The sequence below is a fragment of the Labrus mixtus genome, chromosome 16, assembly GCF_963584025.1.
Source record: "Labrus mixtus chromosome 16, fLabMix1.1, whole genome shotgun sequence".
In the NCBI taxonomy this organism is placed as follows: Eukaryota; Metazoa; Chordata; class Actinopteri; order Labriformes; family Labridae; genus Labrus; species Labrus mixtus.
Window position 1 is genome coordinate 2,785,100 of NC_083627.1, and position 27,726 is coordinate 2,812,825.

Sequence of the window (27,726 nt, forward strand, 5' to 3'; positions counted from 1 at the left end):
TTCAAATATCAGAAAACACAACTAATTTTAATATTTTTTTATCCAAAATAAACACAAAAGGCATAAAAAAATAAAAATAAAAAGTACTAAATAATTTTTTTTGATCACCTAATCTGAAGGAACAGATACCAGTATTAAAGTATTTACACATGACTGTATTTAAGTAATCTTGTACCTTTAAGCTGTAATGTATTTGCACAAGTACAAACATAAATACAACAAAAAACCTCAACTAAAGTTTGCGCTACATTTGGCATCACCGCCGGAAGATTAGAAAAGGAGTGATGCCTCCTGTCTATGAAAACATCTTTGGTAGAAGTGCAGGTACGCATCTTCAGCAGGTGCTCGCTACCCAGCAGGAAGGAAAGAAAGATTTTTTTCCAACTCGCTCGGACACGACGAGCTCATTTTAACCGAGTTTTCTGTTTTGTTTTGAGAATATTTTTTAGCAAAAGAAGTTAAGTTAAGAAAAGTGAAAGAGGGGAAGTTGGCGGTTCAGGTGGAAAATGGGTAAAAAACAGGAGACAGATCAGGAGAAACCGGAGTATGGTGAGTTGACATCGTCCGTTACCTCAGAGGGTTCACCTGTTCACCTGAGTATCTCTCAAAACTCAAGATAACCAACATCAACTAACCAGAAATACTTTTTTACAAACACTTGTGTCTTATTATTTCGTCCTTTAATATGCTCCTGTAACATTTGTTGAATAAAATTAACAAAGTCAGTGATTCCAAATAACCTACGCAATCTTTTGTACGGAAGAGGAATAGGGCCATAAATAAGAAATTAATATTATGATTTTTTTTTACTCATTATGCACTTGAGCAAAGGAAGAAATGTGTGAATAAATATGAAATTTCATGCAATCTTATTTTAACTTTATTCTCCATAATTTGACTTTTTTTTCTCAAAATTTCGACTTTATTCTCAAAATTGTATTTCAACTATTTTCGCGACATTTCGCATTTTTATTCTCGAAGTGCATGAATGAAAAAAATCGTCAGGTCTGACCTTAATCCTCTTCCATACTTTTGACTTTTGATGTCATTTAAAGCTTAGACCTAAACTTTAGAAGGCTAAATAAAAATAGATAAAAGATAAACGTCTTATTTTTTTAACATTTGATAAATAACTTTTCTCTTCTTAAATCTAAACCAAAGGAATGTCAGGACAGCTGTGTGTGCTTCTTAGCACCAAGAAACTTTGTTTAATAAGTTACTGTGAACTTATCAATTTGTGTCATCATCTTTTATAGCTCACCTTAAACACAGACACATTACCTAATCAAATTAAAATAGAGAGATATAGTTGGCCACAAATGAATCTCAGGACATGTAGCCTATATAAATCAAATATTTAAACAAAAGTGTTTTGTTCTATTATTTCTTTTCTTACATGTCTTTATAATTAGTCTCTAAAAGTCCTTAAAATGAGACAAATTCAAGTTGTATTTTGGTTAAAAAGCTCACCACACCATCAGTTACATGCTGTAGTAAAGTAAAGTGTAATGCTGCTTGTGCTTTGTTGTAGTAAAGATACCTATAGCGACTTGTGGGTGAGAGTCTGTGAAACTTGTGCTACCTGTTTATATCACCCTCCAGGTTTCTTGTTAACGGGGCATCGAGCTTGAATTGTTGTTTGAAGCTATTTGGAAGCTATACCTGCAAACATCTGTGTTATAAGCTGCCTTTAAGGTGTGAAATCTCACTTCATTATCAGTTTGATTCATCAATCACAGCTAAAGAAAGAGCATGTAAAGTTGATGCTGAAAGCAGTGACCATTTTTCTAGATTAGAGCTGTACAGCGGGTATTTAAATTAGCACATTTTATTCTTTATTCTGTGTATAATTGACTCATTATAACTTTAAATGTCTTTCAGTCCAGAAACCCCAAATAATAATATTATTATTACTATTTTTACAAAAGCCACAAGAACAATCTGTTTTAGTCATCGATGATACAGGAAGTTGTTGTTGAATTAGTTAAATCACTCTAAAAGCTTCCTCTTCTGAATGTATAGTTTCTTTTATGCTCTGTCATTTCAGCAAATATGTTTTTTTAGTTACAGTTCTTGTTTGTTGTTGTTTATGTATTAGGATTATAGATTTGCATCCTCTCTAAATCTGAAGTAAGTTTTCCCTCATGACGATCTTTTGGTCGGCTACCTTGAACCATTTTCACATCTGCACTCCGGATAATATCTAGATATTTACAGGAGGACTTCTCCGGAGATTCTCCCGACCTAGTCGTTCACATATGCTCCTCACAGCGGAGGACTTTCCCTGTCAGAGGGGAGGGGGGGTCGGGGGGTTTCCTGAGGTAAGACGTGATGTAAATAAACAACGTGGAAGTAGCGGCCGAAGCAACAGAGTCCGCTACACGACGTTATAATGAGAATATTTGTCTTTATATCAATGCTATGTGTAATCCAATGGAATGACAACATCCACAAAAGAGAGGAGAACAACATACTGACGAACAGAAAACAGAATGCAGACGTTTGATTAGAGCACGGAGATCGTAGTGGTCACATGCAGACACTTTAAACAGTCACTATATAAACGTCAATCTCTTTATATTGGCTCAAATTGAAATCTCCGGAGTATATTCGGCCGTGTTCAGACATCAGCTCACTCTGACTTTCTGCAGATTAAAATACGAGAGGTCTGGAGGAGAAACTCCGGGTAAAGTCTGCGCGAAAAAATGCGTCTGTTTGCGTTCACACATAGCCTAAAGAACCTCCGGGTAGACTAATCTCTGGAGTTTTTCAGGAGATTTCTGTATGTATGAAAAGGGTTTAAGTGTCCTCCATTGTAAATTGTTTGGATTAAATATATTATATTTTTAAATAATTTGCCTTACTCAGTGACATCTCGGTGTCTGTTTCTTCTTATCAATTGTCAAAAATGATTTTAACTTATATCAATATTTAAAAAAAAAAAGGAATCACTGCCTTTCTCTGCTTTAGAATATCTGAAATGATTATTTTAGTAAGTATTAGTAGTATTTAAAAGTATTATGTGTCAATAGGAGTGGGACAAAATATCAATACAGCAATATATCGATGTCTTGATTCATTTGATACAGTTATTGAATCGCTGGTGCAAAATATCGATATTTCAGTTAAAGAAATAGAGCACTCTGAACTAGGTCTGGGATCTGTCTTGGTCCCGGTTAGTGTGGCCTTGACTACAACACTATAATGAGGGTGAAGTGGTAATACAGCAACAAGATATTTGGATGCTGGAGAGCGGTGAAAAGAAGAAGAGAGATCCTGCACTTTACCTTTTTAGAGGTGTTTTGTATTCTTCAGCTATAATCAGATATCTGAATTTTTAGAATTGTCCTGCAATAAATCCATTATTGCAGAATCACTGAACTGTGATATTATCTTTATTGTGGGCAATAACTCGCGTATCGATTGGTATCATATCATGAATAACCCTGTGATCCCCCCCTCCCCCCATCTGTCAGTCAAGCGGCTGGTGTTTGGTCGTGTGTGTATTTCCCGCCCTAGCCGAGATTTACATCATGAAGGAGATCTTCAGTTTCATGATAAATGCTGTGGTTATTTAAGATCAGCCTGTGTGTTTGATTTTCAGTCCTCTGTGTCATGTGTTCAGCAGAGCTCTGTCTCCTGTTTGCTCTCTGTGGTACCTCGTATTCATAGAGTCTCCCGTCTATTGACAGTCCGGGAGGTTTTGTAAAGCGACGGTAAACAATCCCTCCCTGGTGGTAAATAACCATGACTCCTCAAATATCTTCAGAGGATAATGTGCTGACAAAAGAGGCTTGTGCAGGACGTGCTGGAGGTGACACTTTACTAATCGCAGCTTTATTGTGACAAACAGAGCCTGTGTTTATAGTAAAAAAACCACACACGTAAACTCATCACCTTGCTTCCTGGTATACCGCTAAACTACACGAGGAAGTAGAAACTGTTATTGAAACCACAGATTTTAAACAGTGTGTTGTTGCTAAATGAAGTCATTTTGTTGCACGACTTGTTTGGGTTTTCACTGTTCAAAGTTTGTTTCCTCTTAAGAAAGTTGCAGACACTCGCTGTTATTGGGGAAATAAGTGACTTGCAAAGAGGTTGTTGCTGCAAATCATTGACTGGATTTATTTTTTAAAGCTGAAGGCAACAGCCAGAGACTATACGGCCTGATTTTAATAACCAGATACATAAAGCAGATAATGTTTTAAACATAGGAATCAGTCGGTCTGTTTTTGAGGTTTCAAGTTCATAAAAAAAAATATATTCCTTCTAGATTGTATTAAATAAAGTCTAATATTCAATGAAATGTAAATCTCATAAGAAGGGAAATACATTTTGGAGTATTCATTTCATTAAAATCTTCCTGATTTATTTATTTATTTGTGTGGGTCTGTCTAATCGTGAAAAATGACAACCTATATTTCTCAAAGCCCAACATTTATTGATTTGTCAACAACACACATAGATATTAAAGGGATACTTCACCCGTTGAAGCATGAATCTGTGTTGACATTGGGTCATATATGTAGTAGAAATTTGAAATAAATTTTGATTCCTTCTTGGCCGAGAAAAGGCAGAAAGTGTCTTTTTGGCTCGTGGATGAAAGACTCCAAATCCCAGAATGCACTATGTCTGTGTCCATAGGCAAACAGTGAGAGCACTGACACTACCAGTCCGCCCGGGCTCCTCGTCCTCACCAAAACACAAGACCGGCCTGTCTGCAGCAGCTGTCTCGCCTCTATATTTATATTTTTTCACCATTATCAGATTTCTCCATAGAGCCTGTTAGCACAGCTTCCAAGCAATATGGCGGACGTTTAAGAGTTCCCACCCACTGATCTGTGATTGGTCTTCAGTGGTCGAAAATATGATGAACTAGCGTTGTAGTTTCACCCCGCTAACCGCAACAGCTTCCAGTGATGCAAAAATCATCATTCTGCGTCACTGGAAGCTCCTTTTCAGACTCAGAAATACAAAGATTTCTCATCTCAGGGGAAATGAGGGCGGGATGCACGACCATTCAAAAACACTACCAGGTTTCTAATGATACAAAGATTAATGCAAATGGGTGAAGTATCCCTTTAAGTTTACTTTTAAGAAGCTTTTAATTGAAGGGATTTTGACTTCTTTTCTAATAATTTGGTCAATCGCTTCTCTTATTATAGAATTTATTTGCAATTTATGAAGCCGTTCACAGCTTATCAGTTTTTTGTTACCATGCTGCTGGTTTTATTTTGAACTGATCCAGAGGACTACTGAATTTTAAGAATTGCAAAAACTCTTTCTATTAAAGCGAAAGCAGAAAATGAGTCAGTGTATGCTGAGCAATTAGCTCTTTATCGACTGAATAACTTACTTATTAATAACAACTTCTGCTTCCAGCTTCCTTAATATCAAAATGACACATGTCTTTGGCATAGTTGACACTAAACTGATTATGTTTCTGTATGAAGTATGAACCAATTATTGGACAAAATAAGTAAAACACCATCTTTGGTATTTTTTCACTTCTTTCTGACATTTAAACCACTAAACTGATTAACTTTAATAAATCAGTTATGAAAAGATCTTTCTTTGAACCTGTTCTCCTCGTTATCTCTGAATGATCACAACAATAAATCTTTGTTTGCTGTACATTAGTGGTTAGTTAAACAATTATTATGCAGGACTCATGTCACAGTTTCCCCCTTCTCCTTACATCCTTGTATTTTTCACTGCTTGGTAAACAGAACTCTTTTCTTTCTCTCCTTTCTCCTGGGATAGTCTCGTTTACACGACAGGTTACCAATTAACTGAGCTGTCATCTTTCAAGGGTGAGGACAAGGCTGCACAATAACCACACAGTCCTTACTATATTTATTTAGATTACGTCTTATATCTCTTCAGTTAAGAGACGTAATTCTTGTTTAAATATCTCATTTGCTGCCACAAATCACTGATGGATGTTTGTATTTCACTGTGTTATCCATCTTATGTAAAGCAGCCGTTCCCTCTTCCTACCAAGGTCAAACGATGACCCTGACACTTTTTTTGATTTTGCAAACCCAACCCTATAACCGTGCCGTGCCTAGCAACTAGCCCGTCTGGGGTTCAAAGTTTGGAAGCTTGCTCCAGTTTTTAACGAGGACATAAAAAGTGAACTCTGTTTGCGTGTGTTCCACAGTCACAGAGAGCGTTGTTTTCCATGTTGTCAGTCACTCTTAGCACACTTCAGTATCCCAGCAGAGCTGAAATCTGACACTCGCTGCATTACAAGAGGCCGATGAACAGGTTCCTTTGTTCACACAAATTTATATCATTGCAGAGGCCTTTTTTTTTTCTGACAAAACCTCCCTCCTGTGTAAAACTACTCCATAGAATATTTATTAGTCTGGCTCTGTTTTAAACCCCATTTATGAACACTTTAGTTTAGTTTTTGGTATTCTCTTTCAGTGTTACAATGTGCCAGTCTCAGAGCAGTATGAGTAGTTACTAACTTTTTGTTTCCTGTTTGAAGATTTGCATCCTTCTCAGCAGTGATGCAGCAGTCTGCCGTCAGCGTTGACACATGCATTCAGCCCTATGCAAATAACAGCCAGTGGAGATCATTTAGGTCTCGCTGCTATTAGAAATGATTATGGTGAGGAGCATCAACAACGACAGATCATAGTACCACGACATGCTATTATTTGCATGTTTCACTGAAGATCCAATAGGCCGTTAAAACTCTTCATCACAATCTTTTACACCGGTTAGTTTTCATGTCGATGTAGCACAAAAAATGTTCTCCAGTGATTTATTTGTCCTATTTTCAATCTGACACCTGCCAGAAAGATGTCATCATCTTCTCCACATGTTTAAATACTCAAAGCAGTCCTGTTTGTTTTTCCTGCCAAACAGGATAAAATCATGGCAGCTTGTTGAGGCTCATGTATCTGACTCTTATGACAGGAATATTTTCAGTTTGCCCAAACAAGTTTTCAGATCAATTTTGAATATTTAAAATGATGAAACATCTGTGACAAGCCTTTCCAGCAAGGTCTCTAATGTGGATTCAAATGTTATTCAAATAACCCTGAGCTACTTTATGCCAATGTGGTGCCTCGACTCAGATACTTTTATCTTCACTCCTGCCTGTGTGATTTCACATTAAGTAACTTTTTCTTGTTCTCGCTGTCAGGCTTTCCCCGTGTTCCAGGAAACAACCCTGAGACATTTTTTTCCCCGTAACACAGTCACCTTTGTCACAGAGTTACAACACCTATGAGCAACTAACCCATAAAAATATGACTTCTACGAGATCCTTTTCCTTATTGACGTACACTGTAATCTATTAACTCTAAGAAAGGGACACATGAAGGCGTCTTATTGCTCAATAAAACAACACACTGCTTCATATAGGGACAAAAATAGAAATAATTAAGTATGTAAATAAAACTTTATAAACTCCCTCTCAATGATTAATCTCTAAAGTGGAAGTACAATGATGATAAGTTGACTTAATGATTTGTTGATTGACAGAAAATGAATGGCCATTGAGGCTTTAATGAGTAATATGTAAGATATCTAATGAATTAAATTATAAAATGACCTTACTATATCATTCACAGATCTTTCTCTGTGTCAATCGCTGGTTCAGTTTCATCAACTGCATTTTTGTCCCATGGGGTCCCCCAGGGTTCAGTTCTGGGTCCAACTCCGTTTCCCATTTACATGATTCCTCTTGGAAACATCATTCAGAAATATAACAATTTTCATTGTTATGCTGATGACTCACAGCTTTATGTACCGATTACACCTGGCAAAGTTATTTTCAATGGTCCCCTGGCAAAGAGAAATTAACTCACTGAGTTAACAAATTGTGTGAAACCCTCAGCCAGAACCCTTGGGGTTATTTACGATCATGACTTCTGTTTTTGGCCCCAGGTGAAGAGAGTTGTCCAGTCCTGTTTTTATCAACTTGGAAATATGTATCAAAGGTCAACTTCCTAGTATGTCAGTAAAGGATCCAATGCTATATCATTGGACAAAAGGAAACATGCTTTGTTGAAGTGCTGGATTCTCTGACAACAATGTAGCAGCCAGTATGTCCTCCTTCTTTTAGAGTCCATTGCAGACTGGTTTGTCTTTGTTGTGACCATAGATGGTAAGCGGTTTCAAGGCACCCCCTACACGGCTGTTTTGGACGCCCCTCGATTTGCCAGATATGAGAGCAGTTATCAGGTCAACAGGTGTTGCAGCGATGGAAGCGGGCAGGAGAAGTGGTTCAGATAGAAGTGATTGTACCCGACCTAAAAAGCCTCTGCATGTTTCTAATAAGCTCCACGAGCAGAAACGTGCTCAAACTAGGATCAATATTGGAGATGCTTTTGAAAAATGGAGAGAGGTTAGAACACAGAAAGGTTTACAGACCCATGCAGAGCTGGATAAACACTGAAGCTTCAGAGTCCACCACATGGTGACCTGGGTTCACACCCCTCCCTTCGACTGAATTTGGAATGACAATACAAGGCATTTTAAGACATCACATGGGAAGAACTGGATTGTGTATATTTTTTTCTTATTTTCTGACACTTAAGACCAGGTGATTAACCGATTAAGCTACAAAAAAAAAACACAGTTTCATCGAGAAAGACATCAATTGTTAGTTGCAGCCACTGTTCAAAGTAGGAACACACTAAAACAAAAATCCCTTAAGGGTCTAAATCGTTTTTATGCACAGCAGCACCTTTCTGATTTAATAAGCCGTGCAATTCCTCGAGGTGGACTTGCAGTGCCATCACTGATGTAACAATACGTGATACGCTAACATGTGTTAGTGTGAAGTTATTTATGACACTTGTGTTACTGTTTTCGTTTCCCAGGAGATCCGGCTCAGTTTGACCCAAGCTTCAATGGACCCATAAAGAAAAGGTGAATTCCTCTTTGTTTACTTTGGCTGACTCCTTAATTCCTCATTCATTTCCTTTTATCTGTAGAGTTTTTGATTGACTGTCAGTCTTTGTGTTTTCAAAGTTAACATTTTGTTTGCTGACTGAAATCACTTTCGGCAGCCCCAAGGCAAAACCTCAATTCCAAGCTCAGCCCGCTAACTTAACCTGTTCCTGTCTCTGTTTGTTGATCTTCATCAGAGGGTGCACTGATATAATCTGCTGTATCCTGTTCATGGCTGTCGTTGTTGGCTACATTGGAGTTGGAGCTTTAGGTGAGAGTGACCTTGATAACACTAACACAGGCCTCTGAGCCCACCACCTCCCTTTCTATTCTAACTGTCTGTCTTGTCCACTAAGTTCTTGCCCCCGTTTGATGTGGTGCCCACAAAACTTCTGAAGGAGACCATGCCAACTGTCAGCCTTTTAAATTTAGCTATTGTAAACCATTTTCTGTCATCAGGCTCCGTCCCTGTTTATTTCAGCACTGCCCTAGTTGTGCCCCTCCTCAAAAAACCTAACTTAGACCTCACCACGCTGGAAAATTACAGACCTGTCTCAAAACTCCCTCTCCTATTCAAGGTCCTGGAAAGTAACTGTGTTCAAACAACTTCAGTCTCATATATCCGATAATAATTGATTTGAAACATTCCAGTCTGTTTTTCCACAGCACTAAGATAGCTCTTCTTAAAGTCTCCATTGACCTTTTTATTGGCTGAAGATACTGGTTACTGTGCAATCCTTGTTCTTCTTGACCTCAACTCTGCGTTTGACACTATAGATCACAATATTCTCATTGACAGACTGGAAAACTGAGCAGGAATCATTGATGTTGCCCTAAATTGGTTAAAATCATACTTACATAACAGATCTTTCTCTGTGTCAATCGCTGGTTCAGTTTCATCAACTGCATTTTTGTCCCATGGGGTCCCCCAGGGTTCAGTTCTGGGTCCAACTCCGTTTCCCATTTACATGATTCCTCTTGGAAACATCATTCAGAAATATAACAATTTTCATTGTAATGCTGATGACTCACAGCTTTATGTACCGATTACACCTGGCAAAGTTATTTTCAATGGTCCCCTGGCAAAGAGAAATTAACTCACTGAGTTAACAAATTGTGTGAAACCCTCAGCCAGAACCCTTGGGGTTATTTACGATCATGACTTCTGTTTTTGGCCCCAGGTGAAGAGAGTTGTCCAGTCCTGTTTTTATCAACTTGGAAATATGTATCAAAGGTCAACTTCCTTATGTCAGTAAAGGATCTGGAAAAATTCATTCATGCTTTTATTTCCTCCCAACTCGACTATTGCGATTCATTACACACCTGTCTCAGTCAAAAAGCAATCCACTGCCAAATAGTCCAAAATTCAGCAGCCCGGCTTTTAACAAGAACCAATAAATGTGCTCACATCACCCTGATTTTAGCATCCCTTCACTGGCATCCTGTTGCTTTTAGGATTGGTTTGAAGATTATTTTCATTACTTTTAAGGCCAAACGTGGGCTGGGCCCTTCCTATATTTCTGAGCTTTTATACCCCCATGAGCTAGTGCACAGCCTGAGATCCTCTGGTAGAGCTCTGCTGGCTGTTCCACGGTCCAGGCTAAAAACCAAAGCGGACATGGATTTTTCCTATAACTTCACCTCAGTATTTTTTTTTCACTGATTATTGCCCCATTTTGAAAGATTTAACTCTGACTCTACATGTATGTGATGTTAATATTAAGCTAGCAGCCTGTTAGCATAAAGCATAAACAGTAACAGAAGGAAAAGCCTGCCTCTGGCTGAAAGGCTAAAATCGAGCACCTGTGAAGCTTATTTACATGTTGTATCTTGTTTGTTTTATATGTAAAAAAAAAAACCTATGCAGCAGAAACAACAAAATAGCCAGTCTGTCCTGGCTCTACAGCACATTCTCTGTCCAGTCCCTACTGGTTTCCTGGCACAAGATCCAGACAGATTTACATTTCTGACTTGTTAACATGCTCTCTACTTTAGGGCGCGGTCACACTGGCCATCTGTACCGTGTCGTACTCAAGCACGATTGCCCCCCCACTGCGCCATTCCCACGCTGCGGTCACACTACAAAGGACTATCTGTGCTTAAGCACGATTACCTCTTGTACATAACGTCATAATACAACACATGCACACTTTATGTTATTATGAAGCGTGCTCAGTTGACAAACAGGCGGACGAGAGAGAGAGAGAGAGAGAGAGTTTTGTTTTGTAGTACATCTCAGCTACTGTTCCATCTACCCTGCATGTTTGTTGTTACACCTTAATTGGGGCGATTTGAAAATTCTTGTTCTGTGCAAAGAAAGAGCTTCACAGTTGTACCGAGAGCTAATACGCTGATTTATTTATCAAATTCATCTTATTCATCTTTCGTCAGCTCCATAAGTTTGTTATAGTACAAACAGCTGATTTCCAGTGAACATCACGTCAGCAGCTCTTTATTGCTCTGTCATCAAACTCATTCCAACACTCTTATCTAGAGTCAACAGACACTCCTGATAGGTGATGCAGTCACATTTCAACAGGACATTTGACCTCAATAGAGGATATTGTTTTCTTCTTCTTCTTTTATTACTTTACTCCAGACTGTTTTTTTCTTCATTGACCGTGTCAAATTAGATTTTGTCTTTTTTGATTTCTTAATGTGTTTGTGATCTTACCATCAGCTTGGCTCTATGGAGATCCAAGACATGTTCTCTATCCAAGAAACTCCACCGGATGGTTCTGTGGCATCGGACCAAACAAGTAATTTAACCTTTCATGTGTTTTTATTTTTAAATTTTTTTATAATTACAGTTTTACATTTCATAAATTTAACAAATATGATTGAGACTCTTTCTTTCTCTTCCCCCTCCCTCAGAGGCAAATCCAACTTGTTCTACTACAACATTTTAAAATGTGCCACATCAGTGAATGTAATGGCAACCGCTCTTAATGGTTTCCAGTGTCCGACCACACAGGTAGAGACGGCTGCTCAATTGACTTGTTTTCTGATGATACTGCGCTGACCCAGCGTCCCTGAAAGAGTCGTCTTATGTCACTACCTTTTAGGTTTGCGTGGAGAAATGTCCCGCTGAGTTTATGGCTGTGGGAATACTGGACTACTCTAAGAAGCCAGCAGCCGTTTTTGATCAAAAACTCTGTGTGCCTTCTTTAGACCTGGCTAAAACAAAAATGGTGAGTCCATTAATACACTTCTCAAATGTGACTCTTATCATATATCACATAACAACCCAGCTACGCTCAGAGACAATATATTCAGTCGTACAACCATTTAGACTCGAGGGGAAGAATTTGATGGTCAAATGCCATGGCCACTGTGACCTCAAAATATATTTTTTTTGGGCAAAAACTCAAGAATTCACACTGTTGATTATTATGACAACAAGTCACACAAATGTCTTTTCAGATTCTACACAATTATGAGGCTCAGATCATAGACTTTAAATGACAAGGAAGTATTCTCATTGGTTTCTGACGAGGTGTTCTGAAAGCTCAACGATGGCGGGCGGGTGGAAATTGCCTAACTTCTGGGTAATCTGGAAGCAGGCATAGAGGGGGAATGAATATCTTGGTTGCTGAAACACGCCCGTCTAGCTTGTTTAGCAACAAACAATAAAAACAACAAAGACAAAGCTGACAGTTAATGGTCAGTAATGACTAAAGTGACGCTTCCTGGCAAACAGCTACAATGCTCCCACATGATGTCACAATGCTTATTTCACAATATGATCTTATCAGGATTCAAATTTCTAATTAAATCTATTCATGAATAAATTATACTTTTCTTTAATAGTTATATTTAGTTAATTTAGTTGTTGATTGTATAGTTGGTTCTGCTGGTTAAAAAAAAAGAAAATCACAATGTATTTTTTGTCTCATTGATTTGAATTGTCCCTGTTTTGTTATCGATTTTTAAATCATATTTCAAGGTAGCGTTACATCTCTCTCCGTTAGGTTTTACAATTGCAAAGCAGTAATTAAAATTTTCTTTGGTCTCAAATTTTAAGAAATGAAAATCTGACTCATTACTTCATTTACATGTAACTTAGATTTATTTTCTTTCCCCCCAGAGCGTTCATGAAATCGTGGACAAGGAGCTGTGTCCTTTTTTCTTCACACCCACAACCTCATGTGAGTGTAACGACCTTTAAAACTTTGTTGTTTTCTTTTTCCTTTATTTGGGACTAGAATGTTCAGATTCACATTTTTCCACCATGATTCAGATTCAGACGTCTTGAATATTGGCCGATATCGATTAAACCCCTCTTGATAGATACTGCTGGAAAAAAACGTCACCGCTCTCTCTCCCTGCTAGCTCTGTATTGTTGTTATTTGTTATTGTTCAATGACAATTTACATCAAGCCAGTTGATTCTTTGGGGCTTATTGTTATGGTGTTGAATTATTGAATTGTTTGATATAGCTGCACATTGCCTATACTACAATTTAAGCAGCATCCGAGGCTCTGATATTGATGTCTAAACAAGTTGAGTTATGACATACATTTGGCACTGTGGCTTTAAATTCTTTACACTTTTTGTTAATGTGCATGCTGTTGTTGTTTTTTTCTGATTTAGTGCTGGGGAGATGTTTGCCTGATTTCACAACACTGGAGAAGATTCCTGAAGAATTTTCAAATATTCCAGGCTTACCGTCATCAGTCAACGCCACAGTCAACATAATCAAGAATGGCACCGGGTAAGAAACAAGGAGTCCTATTCTGAATTAAATGTTCAACAAAACCATCTGAAGAATCTGCTATGAAATCAAACACTAAGTTTACATAATGTTACTTTTTTTTTTACTGATTCTAAAGGAGAGAATATTCCTTCCTAGCCGTTTACATGTCTGATTCCATTTTTATTCCTGTTTACATACAACTGTGTATGCATGCAATCTCTAATCAACAACATGACCTCCTTAAAGGTCATATAGATATTGCTTCATAATTATTATTATTATTATTATTTTTTCAACTTTGTTTTTATTGGGCAATCCAAATCATTTCTTAGATCATTATTTTTTTATAATATTATACAAAACAATAATAGAATGCTGAAGAAAACAAAATGGTTATAATCATATCTTAGTTTGCCCAAATTTTTTTGTAATAGAGAAAAAAAAACAAAATAAAAAACAAGCAACCCACATAAAAAAAAAACCCACACACACCCAAAAAATGAAAAGCAGAAATGAGATTTATTTATTACATATACTTCTCGCAGCAGCCAAGAAGGCAATAACATTGAACTGGCTTAAGAGAGATATCAGCGTATCCCACCTGGCCTCACTGGATAATGTTGCATTTGGAAGACAGTTTGGGATATATTTTAATTTTCTGTTACCATGACCGACATCAAATTCTGAATATTTTTTGTATTTTTGAAATAAAAGGAAACATTTCTGTACATTGACTGATAACTAACACAGTAACCGTGTTTCTTTTTCCTCTCTCTCCCCGCAGCTTAGGGTCAGTGGCCCCGTGAGTGTTTGTGTCGACTTTTAGTTTAGCAGCTGTTCTCTTGTTGCTGTGTAGTTGTAGAAAGCCGCCTTAGATCGTCGTGTAAAATACTTTTTTTTGGGGGACTGGGAGAGATAAAGCATAAAGTGACTTTTTCCTACAACCTGCAGTAAAACACACCCTCTCTTTCCTGGTTTGAGTGCTTGCATTTTATCTCTTGGACTTCCTGGTAGTAACCCTTTCAGTGTGTCTGAAATCCTTGCAGGAGTTGAGGTTGTTTGAAGATGATATCTGATTCACCGCTTTTTTTTTTTACCACTGCAAACTTACATTAGTCGTCTTTTTTTTTGTCATTAGATCTTCCTTGTTTCCTCATCCTGTTAGTTTTTCTCAACCCTTTTGCTATCCTCTTTCCTGTCTGAAGGAGAAAAGTCACCAGCACAGCTTCTCCTCCCTCTTGTTTTCATTAGGGACATTGTGAACGGATTCAATGCCAGAGAGATCGGCCTCCGAATCTTTGAGGATTTTGCGTCGTCATGGCCGTGGATCCTCCTGTGAGTTTACTCAGAAATCAACACTGTTCACATGCTGCCATCTATTGGCAGAGGTCAGAATGGATGGCAGGTTTGAATGTATAGAAAAGAGCTTAAAGGTTTCATCAAATCATGATTTAAAGGGCTTTTTTAAGCACATTTTCCAAAGTCTCAGGTTACTTTGCCCAATCATTAGATAATCCTTTTATTTATTTTTTATGTCTGATATGATTTACAGCTTAAAATAAAATTGTCTTCTTTCCCCTCTTTGTTTTATTTTTTACTGTTTGCTCCCTCTTCAAATCGTCTCCTCTCAGCGGTCTGGTTATAGCCATGGTGGTCAGCATGTTGTTCCTGTTGCTGCTGAGATTCACCGCTCCAGTCATGGTGTGGGTGCTCATCGTAGGAGTCCTGGGCGCCGGAGCATACGGTAAACAGTGTTTGTAATATGTTTGAGTGTTTATCTGTGGCTCGACCAGCTTTAGAATTAAAAGATGATATACTTTATCTTTTCTAAATTCCTTTGAACTTGTTAATTCATTTGCACATGAGGAGCAGGCCACATGATAGAGAATGTATGTATGACTTTGTTTAAAAGAGCTATTTGTTACTAATATTAATTAATTCATTGTTTGTGCATATTTGTGTGACAATACCCATGAAATATTTAAATTAATCCAATGTAGAAAGGTGGAAACCTCAATTTTTTGCTATTTGGTTTTGTCTGTTTGTTTTCTATTTTATTTTATTATTTTATTTTTATTATTATTATTATTATATATATATATTTTTTTTTTAAATTGTATTTATGATTATTATTATTATTATCTTTTTATGTTTATTTTTATTTATTATTGTTTTATGTTTTCTCTCTTATTTCATTGTTTTAATGTGTATGTATGTCTGTATTCATTTCTAAAGATGTTGCTGCTTCTTTTCTTTGGGGTAGTTTATTTTTTGATTCATTCAACATCTTATGTTGAAAACGTGTTTGTTGAAATGAAATAACCAAATGAATGAAGCAACTCTTTGAAAAAAATTAAAACAAAGTATATTAAAAAATATATATATACATATATTAATTAATCATATCAACAAATTCAGGCTGCTGCTGGTCCTGTGTTCTCCTTGTTGTGGTTTTGAGGTTTTATATTTCAGTTCTGAACACAGACAGATGTGACTACAGTTGTTTTTTTCATTTGTCTCAGTATGAGATGTCTCTCTGAGTTGTTGGAGTGTTTCTCTTGCAGGAATCTGGCACTGCTACTGGGAGTATGACAACTACAAGAAAGCCTCTGCGACCATCTCTGATGTCGGCTTCACAACAAACTTCAACGTTTACCTGCAAACACAAGAGACCTGGTTGGCCTTCTGTGAGTCTTATTAGCATTTTGTAGGGGAAAAGGAGTGTGCTTTAAACTTGTTAAAAGGTCAGATGTTGAACTCACATATGGTCACATGCAAAATAACACAAAATCAGGTTATAATGGTGATCTTTCACCACAGGCAGTCACCAGTACAGAGGAATGGAGGGGCATAAAATGGCAATAACTTGATATTATAAATGCCAAATATGTCAAATATTCACACTCAACAAAGAATGCCTTTGTGTTTGCACACAACATGCATCATTTGGGTCATTACATTTTTAAAAAACAACATAATTTTCTCTCCTCCCGCTGCAGTGATCATCATTTCTGTGGCTGAGGCGATCATTCTCCTGACCATCATCTTCCTGCGCAACAGAATCCTCATAGCCATCGCCCTCATCCAGGAGTCCAGCAAGTGAGACATGAATCCAGTTAAACACTGTTCAGAGTTGTCCTAATTAACCTTAATGTTTGTATCCATATAAATGTATTCCTGCTCTTAACCCTCAGGCATCCGTTTAATTTACGACCCTTTTAAGTCACTAAGGACAAAAATGTCCATGCCAAAAAACTGCTATAAAAATAGAACAGATTGATATTTTTTTCTACTTTTTTCTGCATAAATCTCTTAAACAACTTCAGCCCTGCTCAAAACTACCAAACATTCAATCATTTTTAGGAATTTAACCCTTTAAATGCCAGTTTGATTACTTGATGTCACTGTTGTTATTTATGAAAAAAAACACAAAAATGAGTTATTTTCCATAAAACAAATATTTGGTGGCTGGGGGATTTTTTAAAAATCAGTGTTTGATATGTCAAAGATTATCCAAAATATTGACTTTTTGACTTATTGGCAAAAAAAGTAGAAAAAATATAATATATATAAATATATATATATAATATATATAAATTCTATTTTTATAGCAGTTTTTGTAAATTGGACATTTTGGCCCAAACAGGGAACTACATTTTAAATCTGATGCTACACAAAAACTAACAATGCATCAAAGTCAATATTTTGGATAATCTTTGACATATCAAAGACTGATTTTTAAAAAATCCCCCAGCCACCAAATATTTGTTTTATGGAAAATAACTCATTTTTGTGTTTTTTTTCATAAATAACAACAGTGACATCAAGTAATCAAACTGGCATTTAAAGGGTTAAATTCCTAAAAATGATTGAATGTTTGGTAGTTTTGAGCAGGGCTGAAGTTGTTTAAGAGATTTATGCAGAAAAAAATATCAATCTGTTCTATTTTTATAGCAGTTTTTTGTAAGTGGACATTTTTTGTCCTTAGTGACTTAAGAGGGTCGTAAACATGTTTCACAGTGTTCTATTGATCTATTAAAAAATTTGTCAAGGGAGAGACTTTCTTACAAAAGATGGTGCCATATGCACTAACAGACAAAATGATGGCCAGATGAAGAGGAAGCATTTGACCAAATAGACAAAAATGTCCATAGTGATGCATGAGGGTTAAAGATTGTTTGCATATTAGGAGAAACACTGATATCAAGAAATTGAGGGAAATGTTCTAACAGCAGGTTTAAGTGTAAATAAGTTAGTGTGTCTTCAGATGTAACTGTGAAGACCTCATGATGTGTGTGTCCACAGGGCGGTGGGTCACATGATGTCCTCTCTGCTGTACCCTCTGGTCACCTTTGTTCTCCTGCTGGTGTGTGTTGCTTACTGGGGTGCCACTGCTTTGTATCCTTTTAACTTCATTTATATGTAACAGTCATCTTGTTCAGTGTTTTGTTTTTAACTTTATAATCACACCTGTAGTCCAGAGTTCTTCTCCTGAACTGATGTGTGTAGATATTTGGCAACTTCAGGAAACCCGATCTACAGAGTGGTGGCACTAAACTCCACTATGAGCGACTGTAAGAGCCTCAACGGCACGGTGGACTGTGACCCTCAGGTGAGTCAATGACCCTATGTAATGCATTAATGTTTTGATTGATTTGTTAATTAAAAAGGGAAGTCCCCGGTGTTGAGACATCTGCAAACCCAAGGCGTAGTCCTCCGGCTGTCTTTTACATTTCTAAGTTATTAATTATTCTTTGCTGTAAAAATGTTAGTAAAGGCGATCCTTCCCTTTCCTTTGCTTTCGTCGGTCATAAAGAGGCAACAGTATTTATCTAAGTTTGTTTTATAACTGGCTAAAAACTCAAACCTGAGTTTTAAAGGCTTTATATGTGATTTGTTTTGATCCAGCAGATGTCGCCCTTGAGCACCAGCATGAAACCAAAACAACTCGCGCTGCATTGTTGTGTTAGCATGCTAATGCTAGCGATCTTTATTATGCTCGTATCTTCACACTGCATGTAAATTTACCTGAAATGAGCGTGATCTAGAAACACAGTTAAGCAGTGAGTACAGTATGTTATTCTTCTTTTCTCTAGTGCCTCAATTAAACAACTTTTATACACGAGGGGAGGAGTCAGCCGGCCGTCCAGGCGATGTAAACAAACTGAAGATAGGACTCTGAAAACTCTGAAAACATCACAGACAGTGGGACTCGGGTGTTACACCCATTGTAGACAGTCATGACTCACAGAGTTATTTTCAGGATATACTTGATTTATATATTTAAGTGTGAAAAATCACATAGAAAGACTTTAATGTGTTTGAGACTCTTTTTTTGTCTCATCATAAATGACCCCATATCATAAATTGTTAGCCATTTAGAAGGTCGACTCTAACATCCTCCACTCACTCCTTCTCTCCTCTCTCAGAAATTCAACTCGTCCGATTACCCAGAATGCCCCTCAGCGAGCTGCATCTTCATCAAATACAACGACGAGGGTCTCTTTCAGAGAAATCTCTTCAACCTGCAGATCTACAACGCTGTGGCTTTCCTCTGGTGTGTTAACTTTGTCATCGCTTTGGGACAGTGCACGCTGGCGGGGGCCTTCGCCTCTTACTACTGGGCCTTCACCAAACCACACGACATCCCCATGTTCCCCCTGTCCGCCAGCTTCTTACGCGCACTCAGGTACGTTTCATGAACCATTTAAATATCTGCAACATTAAATGGTGTCAAAGTGTCTCACATACCGGCTACCTGCAGGTAGGTATTTCTGATTAACCCTCAGGCTTCAGTTTAATTTACGACCCTCTTAAGTCACTAAGGACAAAAATGTCCATGCCAAAAAACTGCTATAAAAATAGAACAGATTGATATTTTTTTCTGCATAAATCTCTTAAACAACTTCAGCCCTACTCAAAACTACCAAACATCCAATATTTTTTAGGAATTTAACCCTTTAAATGCCAGTTTGATGACTTGATGTCACTGTTGTTATTTATGAAAAAAAACACAAAAATTAGTTATTTTCCATAAAACAAATATTTGGTGGCTGGGGGATTTTTTAAAAATCAGTGTTGGATATGTCAAAGATTATCCAAGATATTGACTTTGATGCATTGTTAGTTTTTGTGTAGCATCAGATTTAAAATGTAGTTCACTGTTTGGACACTAGAGGGCGAAAATGTCCAATTTACAAAAACTGATATAAAAATAGAACAGATTGATATTTCTTTTCTACTTTTTTTTTTTTTGCATTAATCTCTTAAACAACTTCAGCCCTGCTCAAAAATATCAAATATTGAGTAATTGTCAGGAATTTAACCCTTTAAATGCCAGTTTGATTACATGATTCTGGCAGACAGAAGAGGTAACATTTGACCAAATGGACAAAAATGTCCAAAGTGATGCATGAGGATTAACATTAATATCTCAGTTCAAACTGCAGTTCCCTGTCCAGCTCCTAGAGGGCGCCCTAAGCCTTCACATAACCGCTAAGGGAAGCAGAGCTCAGCGGCTCAACAATACAGATTGTTGCTGTGAGAGTCACTTTATCTCTGAGTGACAGTTTTCATTTGACACATGAAATGATGAAACCTTTGGAATTCACTTTCTCCTTTTCCATGATTTTCTGATATCCATAAAATATCAAGTAAGACATTTTGTTATTTCAGGTTCCACGTGGGCTCCTTGGCATTTGGTTCTTTGATCCTCACCCTGGTGCAGATAGTGAGGATCATTCTGGAGTACATCGACCACAAAACAAGATGTAAGAGTGACATACAACCATTTCACTTTCTGAGCTACCTCATGTTTTATCTGCTCCCTTTGTTTTAGTTTGTTAGGATCACAGCAGCTTTATTTCCTATAAGAGATCTTTACATAGAGACGAAGCAACTCTAACAACTTATTTTCTGAGAGGCATTTTTTTTATTAGAAAGGACAGCTGAGGAGAGACAGGAAACGTTCTGTCTGATCACAGTAAACACTTTGATGTTGTTGTTTTTTTTCCCCCTCAGCGGCTCAGAATCCGGTGGCTCGTTTCCTGTTGTGCTGCCTGAAGTGCTGCTTCTGGTGTCTGGAGAAGTTCATCAAGTTTCTCAACAGGAACGCTTACATTATGGCGAGTCGATATATACCGTAGTTATTGGACAGTTTTGGACAGCGGAGACCAGAGTGCTCCGAGATCGAGACCAAGACCAAGACCAAGACATTTAGGGATCGAGACCAAGACCATGAATATCACAGAAAAATCCTCATCTTGTGTCGCTCATTTAGTGCGTAACACTGGGAAAGTCGCAGCCGCAACCAGGGGATAAAAAAACTACAAATTAATTGAAGTAATTTCTTCTTTTAGAAAGCGGCGTTATCCGTATGACAGTAATTACATGGACAAATAATCAGTGGTGGTCTTGACCAGTCTCCTGGAGTCCGCCCTTCTGAGACCGAGTAAAAAAGTTTTTGATTCCTTCAAAAGAGACGTTCAAAAAGTGGTCTCGAAATCCTATGAATTACAAAACTATTTTCTGGTAACTTCACATAAAAAATCTAATAAGCACCACCTCATTTTTCCACCACTGTACAGTTTGGATGATGCTCAGAGATCACTCTTAAAGTAATGTTTGTTTTTCTGTCAACAACAAGTTTATTGTTTCTTCACAGATTGCTGTTTATGGGAAAAACTTCTGCGTCTCTGCCAAAAATGCCTTCAAGCTGCTCATGAGGAATATAATAAGGTAAGTGCTGAAGTCTTCTTTTGTAGTCTCTTGTTTTCAGTTCAGGCTCCTGAACATGAAACTATCAGCCTGGGTCAGAGAGACAGAGTGAACATGTTTCTGTGCTCCCTGTAGGGTGGTGGTGCTCGATAAAGTCACGGACCTGCTGCTGTTCTTTGGGAAGCTCCTGGTGGTCGGAGGAGTGGGTGAGTTAAAGCTTGAGGACTTAAATGAAGTACATGTGGTGGATTTGATCAATTCAAGTCGTTTTCAATTGATCAATCAACTTTTACATAGTGGCACCAAATTGTGAAAAAAAACAAAAAAAAAAACGGTATCTCTTGTCACTTTATATTTAAAGCATTTCTAGACCATCGATAATAAGGAAGCGCTTTGAAACACAGAGGAGGAAACATTAGTTTGAACAGTCATCATCTGACACAACCTGAGCCGGGAAAGACGGATAAAGTGAGACAGGAAGTGAGAGATGAGTAGTTAATAACTTAAGGTGTTTCCTTTGATATGAGAGCCACAATATTGATCTACAATCTGAGATAAAGATATTCAGTGTCTTACAGTAAGACCTATATGAGCAGTTTCTTTTTACTCATTTGATACTCGTGCTGAGGAACACTAAAGGACATTCAGTCTTAGCGTGTCATCAGTAAGACTCAGTCCTGACCGCCCTCTTTTTGTTGAGTCTGATCTCCCTCCTTCGGCCCGTCGTTACAGAAAACAAGACGTGACACACAATCTTTTATCCCTGATGAAAGCTTGATTTTGCTGTTTTCTTTTTGTGTAGTTTTGTCAGTAGGACATGTTTTTAGATCATAATTGTAGACTGTATTCCTGATTATTAATATTTTAGGTCTTCTCTAATTATAAGACAGGTGGAGTACTGGACTCGAGTTCTACAACACTGATTTACAGAATGTTAAAAAAAAAAAGGTTAATAATTAAAGAAACACGTGAGACGTAAGACCTTTAATTCACAAGCTAGGAACGTCTTTAAAAAGCAGCCTGTTTGATTAAATGTTTCTTTAATGTCTTCTTGTTTCCAGCTGTGCTGTCCTTCTTTTTCTTCTCTGGACGAATACTTCTGCCCGGCGACACCTTCCGCTCTGAAACACTCAACTACTACTGGATGCCCATTATTGTAAGTGTCACAACGTGCCCCTCTCTCGCTCTGTCACAGTCACTCACATACATTAGACTACAGTTTTTATTTGGGTTGAAGCTCTTTGGTCCACTGCACAGCTTTTGTACATTTTGTGTTTTTTTAATTTTTTTTATATTTTACATTTTTAAATTCTATTTTATATATTGTAATATCTTCTTATTCTGTATTATTTAAGTTGTTGCTAGTTCTGCTTTATTTCCTTGTTAATTGTTTAGCACCAACACACCAAGTCAAATGTGTAAATGTATTTGGCAATAAACCCAGATTCTGATTCTGATTCTCTTTTGATGACAGACGGTGGTGTTTGGTAGCTACCTCATAGCTCATGGATTCTTCAGTGTGTACAACATGTGTGTTGATACGCTCTTCCTCTGCTTCTGTGAGTACATATCTACAGATCACTGAGTGTTTTATAAAAGCATGTAAACATGAAGGCTGATTTTTCTCAGTATTATTTGAAAACTCAGACGCAGAAACAAACTCACACGGTTTGATTTCATTTTTACGTCACAGTGGAAGATCTGGAGCGTAACGATGGGTCTCTGCAGAAGCCGTACTTTATGTCCAAAAACCTCATGAAGATCCTCAGCAAATCCAACAAAGCACCGAAGAAGGGGAAAAAGGAATGAAGACCTCCAGAGTTCATGAATCCACACAAACAGTGAATCACAGATTTCAACAATATCTTTCTCCACTTCACCGCTGCATCGTTCACTCCCAGTTTACTTAAACTAATCGGCTGATTTTGCACTTTTTTAAAAATGATTTTGTACAATATTTTTGTATGTGCAGAAGTAGTATTAATGACTGCTCACATGAAAGGACTGATCATGTGAAGGCAGGTTAATGTGAAATGTCAAATTCAGAATCACTTTTAATTTAGCTTTAAATTCTCCATAATGATTTCCAGGTCATATGACTCGACGTTACAAACAGGAAACACTCCAGACATTTTAAAACTGAAATAATGAATGCAGCAGTTTTTTTTTTTTTTTTCTTTCTTCAGATCGAGCAGATCTTTAAATTATATTTTTAGTTAACATTTGTAAAAAAAAATGTTTTAAATATAAACATTTTTATGGCAGATATTTTGATTATATTGAAAAGAATGTAATAAAGATGTAAATATGTTTAAATGTGTGTCTCCATGGTTTCTAATCCTTACACACAGTCATTAAAACATTCAAACTTTTGAACAAGCCTGTGCCGGACCTTTTCTCTTCAGCAAGACTCCACACGGTCAGGCGTCATGTGAAAGCTCACATGTTCAAGCTTTTGTGCACACGTCACTCACTGAGCAACACGATGCAGAGCTCATGATCCTCGAGCCATTTGAGGAATTTACATTCAAGTAGGCAACAGATCCTTTAAATCAGGATTTAATGTACGCTCTAACCCTCTGTGTTATTCTTAATGGCTGCACACTTATCATCCTGCTCTTCCCACCTGGGAAGTTTATATTTTTATTGATAAATATTCTCCATTAATAGATTGATTTAAGGTTTGTGAAATGTCAGGAAACAGTGGAGAAGGATCTCAGAGCCCAGCGTGACGAAAGAGAAAAAACACAGATGCATGGCAGCACCAACTTTCTTTCATAACATTTATTGAACTTCACAGGAGAGGGGGTTGGCAGAAAGAGTTATTAACATGGGCTGCAAGATTTTTTTGTCTCGAGTTAAAGGAGGGAGTTTATGAAAACCAGGAAGCGGATCTTGCTTTACAAAAAGCATTTCGAAGCCTACTCACTTTGCACATCTCGTTCCTCTCTTGTTTCACATGGTTGGTCATCCACTCAGAAAACACATTAAAAACTGCATTTACAATATTCATTATGTACAAATATATAATGTATACACACGCACTCAGACACAAACAGACAGAAGAAGAAAAAAAAAGACCCTACATCAACTGTGACAGAGTTCATTGAGCTTTCCTCGTGTGCTGACCTTTTGACCTCTCGGCTGAAGGACCCTTCTCTCTCTGAGCTACTTTACGAGCAAGATCTTTTTTTCCATCTGTGTCAGGATGTTGTTTTTTTTTTAAGTCTCCCAAATTGCTCGTGAAAATCTCCCACACTGGCCAACAAAACGAGACACAGAGAGAGAGAGTGGGTTCGACCCCAGCCGACGCTCCACCTTCAGGACAGCTCCGTCTACAAAATGACTTCACAGTGCAATGGTAGTTTTTGTTAAGACAAGTGTATAGAAAATGCATCCAGCTGTGCTATTACCACTGTCAAGAGTTAGGCTTCAAAATTAGTACTTTTTCATCCCAAACTGTAAACGGCAACTTCATTCAATGACATCGTTTTGCCCCCTCTTTGTATCTGACTGATTTGCTACTCTTTGGCCTTTTTAAAGGACGTTTTCTCCACACTCCTTTTTTTTTTATTCTGTTTTACTTTGAACCCACTTTAAAGGCTTTATATGTGATTTTTTGATCCAGCAGATGTCGCCCTTGAGCACCAGCATGAAACCAAAACAACTCGCGCTGCATTATTGTGTTAGCATGCTAATGCTAGCGATCTTTATTATGCTCGTATCTTCACACTGCATGTAAATTTACCTGAAATGAGCGTGATCTAGAAACACAGTTAAGCAGTGAGTACAGTATGTTATTCTTCTTTTCTCTAGTCCCTCAATTAAACAACTTTTATACGTGAGGGGAGGAGTCAGCCGGCCGTCCAGGCGATGTAAACAAAGTGAAGATAGGACTCTGAAAACTGAAAACATCACAGACAGTGGGACTCGGGTGTTACACCCATTGAGTTATTTTCAGAGGAGATACTTGATTTCTATTTAAGTGTGAAAAATCACATAGAAAGCCTTTAAACTTCATTCCTCTTTTTTTTATTAAAGAATAATTCAGAGACTCCTTCAAGAGGAATAAAAAAAACAATAAGAAATTTGTCCCAAAATGTCCTCCACTTGTTTTTTTCTGCATGGATAAAAAAACAAAAAAGATTTTTTCTCTCACCTTGATCTCATAATACTGTCTCTTCAGCCAATCAGTGAGCTTGTACACTTTGTATTGTTCCATGTGCATATATCTACAGACGCATGTAGAAATGGAGTGCTTACATCATTCATTTTGGGACACATCCCAACTCTACTTCCCAGTGTGTGTTACTTGCATAAACAAAACATCAAAGCAGGTGGGCGGGGCTAAAGTGAATCTGCCTTTTGTCAGGAGGAGACTACCCCAAAATCTCCCATTTCTATATATATATGTTTCCCCCTGCTTTCCCTCCCAATTAAGTACCTGCTAGGAAATGTAAAAATGAGTGTGTGTGTGTGTGTGTGTGTGTGTGTGTGTGTGTGTGTGGTTCAGGTTAAAGTGTGTCAGAGTTTGTGTTTTGTTTTTTTCCCCGTCCGGTCTCCGTCACACGCTCAGCAGCCAGAAGAAGAAGAAGATGGCGACAAACAGGAAGAGGGAGTCTTGCCAGTTGTTATTGCCGTTGTTGAGGTTAGCGTTGCCTTGGTGATCACCTGCATACTGGTCTGTTAGAGGGACGGGGGGGGGGAGGGGGGGACGGGGGGACGGGGGGGGGGGAGAGGTCATTAGAGCAGTGTCTCGTGGGAAATTGTGTTTCCATCTGTAGTCCGATGATTACCTCACATGAAGGAAACAGCTGTGTTCACATGGAGGTTTATTTAAGCTCTAATTATCAGAATGATCTCATCAGTGTTTTAAACATGCGTGAGATCATAAAGAATGATTTTTTTAATTCAGGGAAAGATGGAAAAGCAGAGAGACATAACATTTAAATGACGGTCAGTGGAGGTTTGGATTGAGCACTGGTTTGTTGGGAGCTCTAAATGAAGGAACCATCATTAAACTGGTCGGTAAAGAACAGGTGTATTTCAGTAAAAGGGGTTAACTTGTGGAATTAACAATGTGTACTTCACTTTCCAGATTTAAAGTTTTGTTTAAAAAAAATGGTGTTTAACAAATCTAAAAGGTCGGTTTGATTATTTTTTTTGTGAGTGTGACTTCTGTTTTGTTTCATAATAAATTCTTGGAACAAATTTTGTTCTGATGTGTTTTGTTTTTTTGTAACCAAACTAGTCGTGTCCTAAATAATAAGATTTGTAATAAGGGGAGGTGTGATGAGATAAAGCTTCAGCCTACACCTTTTCAGTCATAAATGTTTGAAATAAATGATTACTACTACTAAAAGAAGAGCTAGGGGGATTTTTGTAAAACACTATCAATTAAGGTAAAATCATTAAAAAAAAAAAAAGTCACCGGGATCGGCTGTTGGCTCGACTCACGCTGTGATTGTGTTTCTGTCTTATGACTAAATATCAAACATGGCAGAGAATCTTCCGAGCGTTCGGCAGCAGCTCGTCCCTCAGTGTTCTCTGCGACACTAACGATGTGTGAGCGGCCTGAAATCTGACGTCATGAATCGGCCTGAGATCGCGCCGTGTACGCCGGGCTAAAGAGTTTGTTATGATTCAGTGTGAGGAAACAGCTGGAACTACATCGTACATGAATCCTCTCTGTGACCACAAAGTCTGATCTGCTGAAGTCAAATATGGGCACTCACTCGCTTACATGTTTGCTGTGCACTTACCTGTTCTGTGAAAGGGCTCGTTGGTGTTGAAGACTGTGGTGAAGAAGCCGAAGGGGAACGCACCGATGCCGAAAGACATGTGGAAGCCGGTGTCCCCGAAACCCTGAAACATCTGTGAACAAACCGAAACATAATAAGTCGAAGCCAGCAGAGTAAAAAAAACTGATTAATATTTCAGAAGGAGTGATTCCTCACCCCGCCTCGACTCTCTGGCTCTGTTCTCTGTCCCTGAGGCCGCGGAGGAGTTTTCAACCTGTTCAACAACAAATCAGTCAACAACACAGATCAGTCAACAACACAGATCAGTCAACAACACAGATCAGTCAGCAACACAGATCAGTCAACAACACAGATCAGTCAACAACACAGATCAGTCAGCAACACAAATCAGTCAGCAACACAGATCAGTCAACAACACAGATCAGTCAGCAACACAAATCAGTCAACAACACAGATCAGTCAACAACACAGATCAGTCAACAACACAGATCAGTCAGCAACACAAATCAGTCAACAACAAGATCAGTCAGCAACACAAATCAGTCAACAACAAATCAGTCAACAACACAGATCAGTCAACAACACAGATCAGTCAGCAACACAAATCAGTCAACAACAAGATCAGTCAGCAACACAAAT

The 27,726-nt window shown here is 37.9% G+C and overlaps 2 protein-coding genes across 2 annotated transcripts in view; one reads left to right on the top strand and one right to left on the bottom strand.

Moving 5' to 3' along the window:
* The first annotated feature begins 311 nt into the window (after positions 1 to 311).
* slc44a4 (solute carrier family 44 member 4) lies at positions 312 to 23,166 on the top strand. The gene is made up of 22 exons (XM_061059384.1): positions 312 to 549; positions 8,844 to 8,892; positions 9,111 to 9,184; positions 11,594 to 11,672; positions 11,788 to 11,887; positions 11,979 to 12,104; positions 13,001 to 13,061; positions 13,507 to 13,627; positions 14,861 to 14,944; positions 15,241 to 15,353; positions 16,174 to 16,296; positions 16,609 to 16,708; positions 17,915 to 18,007; positions 18,119 to 18,221; positions 19,039 to 19,298; positions 20,285 to 20,379; positions 20,630 to 20,733; positions 21,273 to 21,346; positions 21,461 to 21,531; positions 22,387 to 22,481; positions 22,800 to 22,884; positions 23,019 to 23,166. Exons 1-22 carry the CDS (start codon positions 507 to 509, stop codon positions 23,132 to 23,134), a joined length of 2,169 nt encoding a protein of 722 aa, XP_060915367.1. The 5' UTR covers positions 312 to 506; the 3' UTR covers positions 23,135 to 23,166.
* Positions 23,167 to 24,444: 1,278 nt separating this feature from the next.
* Positions 24,445 to 27,726, bottom strand: part of rnf5 (ring finger protein 5) — a 13,819-nt gene continuing 10,537 nt past the window's right edge. The window contains exons 4-6 of the mRNA XM_061059396.1: positions 27,283 to 27,340; positions 27,088 to 27,199; positions 24,445 to 26,008 (exon numbers count right to left, since the gene is read on the bottom strand). Coding sequence (XP_060915379.1) covers positions 25,890 to 26,008; positions 27,088 to 27,199; positions 27,283 to 27,340 — 289 coding nt within the window. The 3' untranslated portion in view covers positions 24,445 to 25,889. The remainder of the gene's footprint in view (positions 26,009 to 27,087; positions 27,200 to 27,282; positions 27,341 to 27,726) is intronic.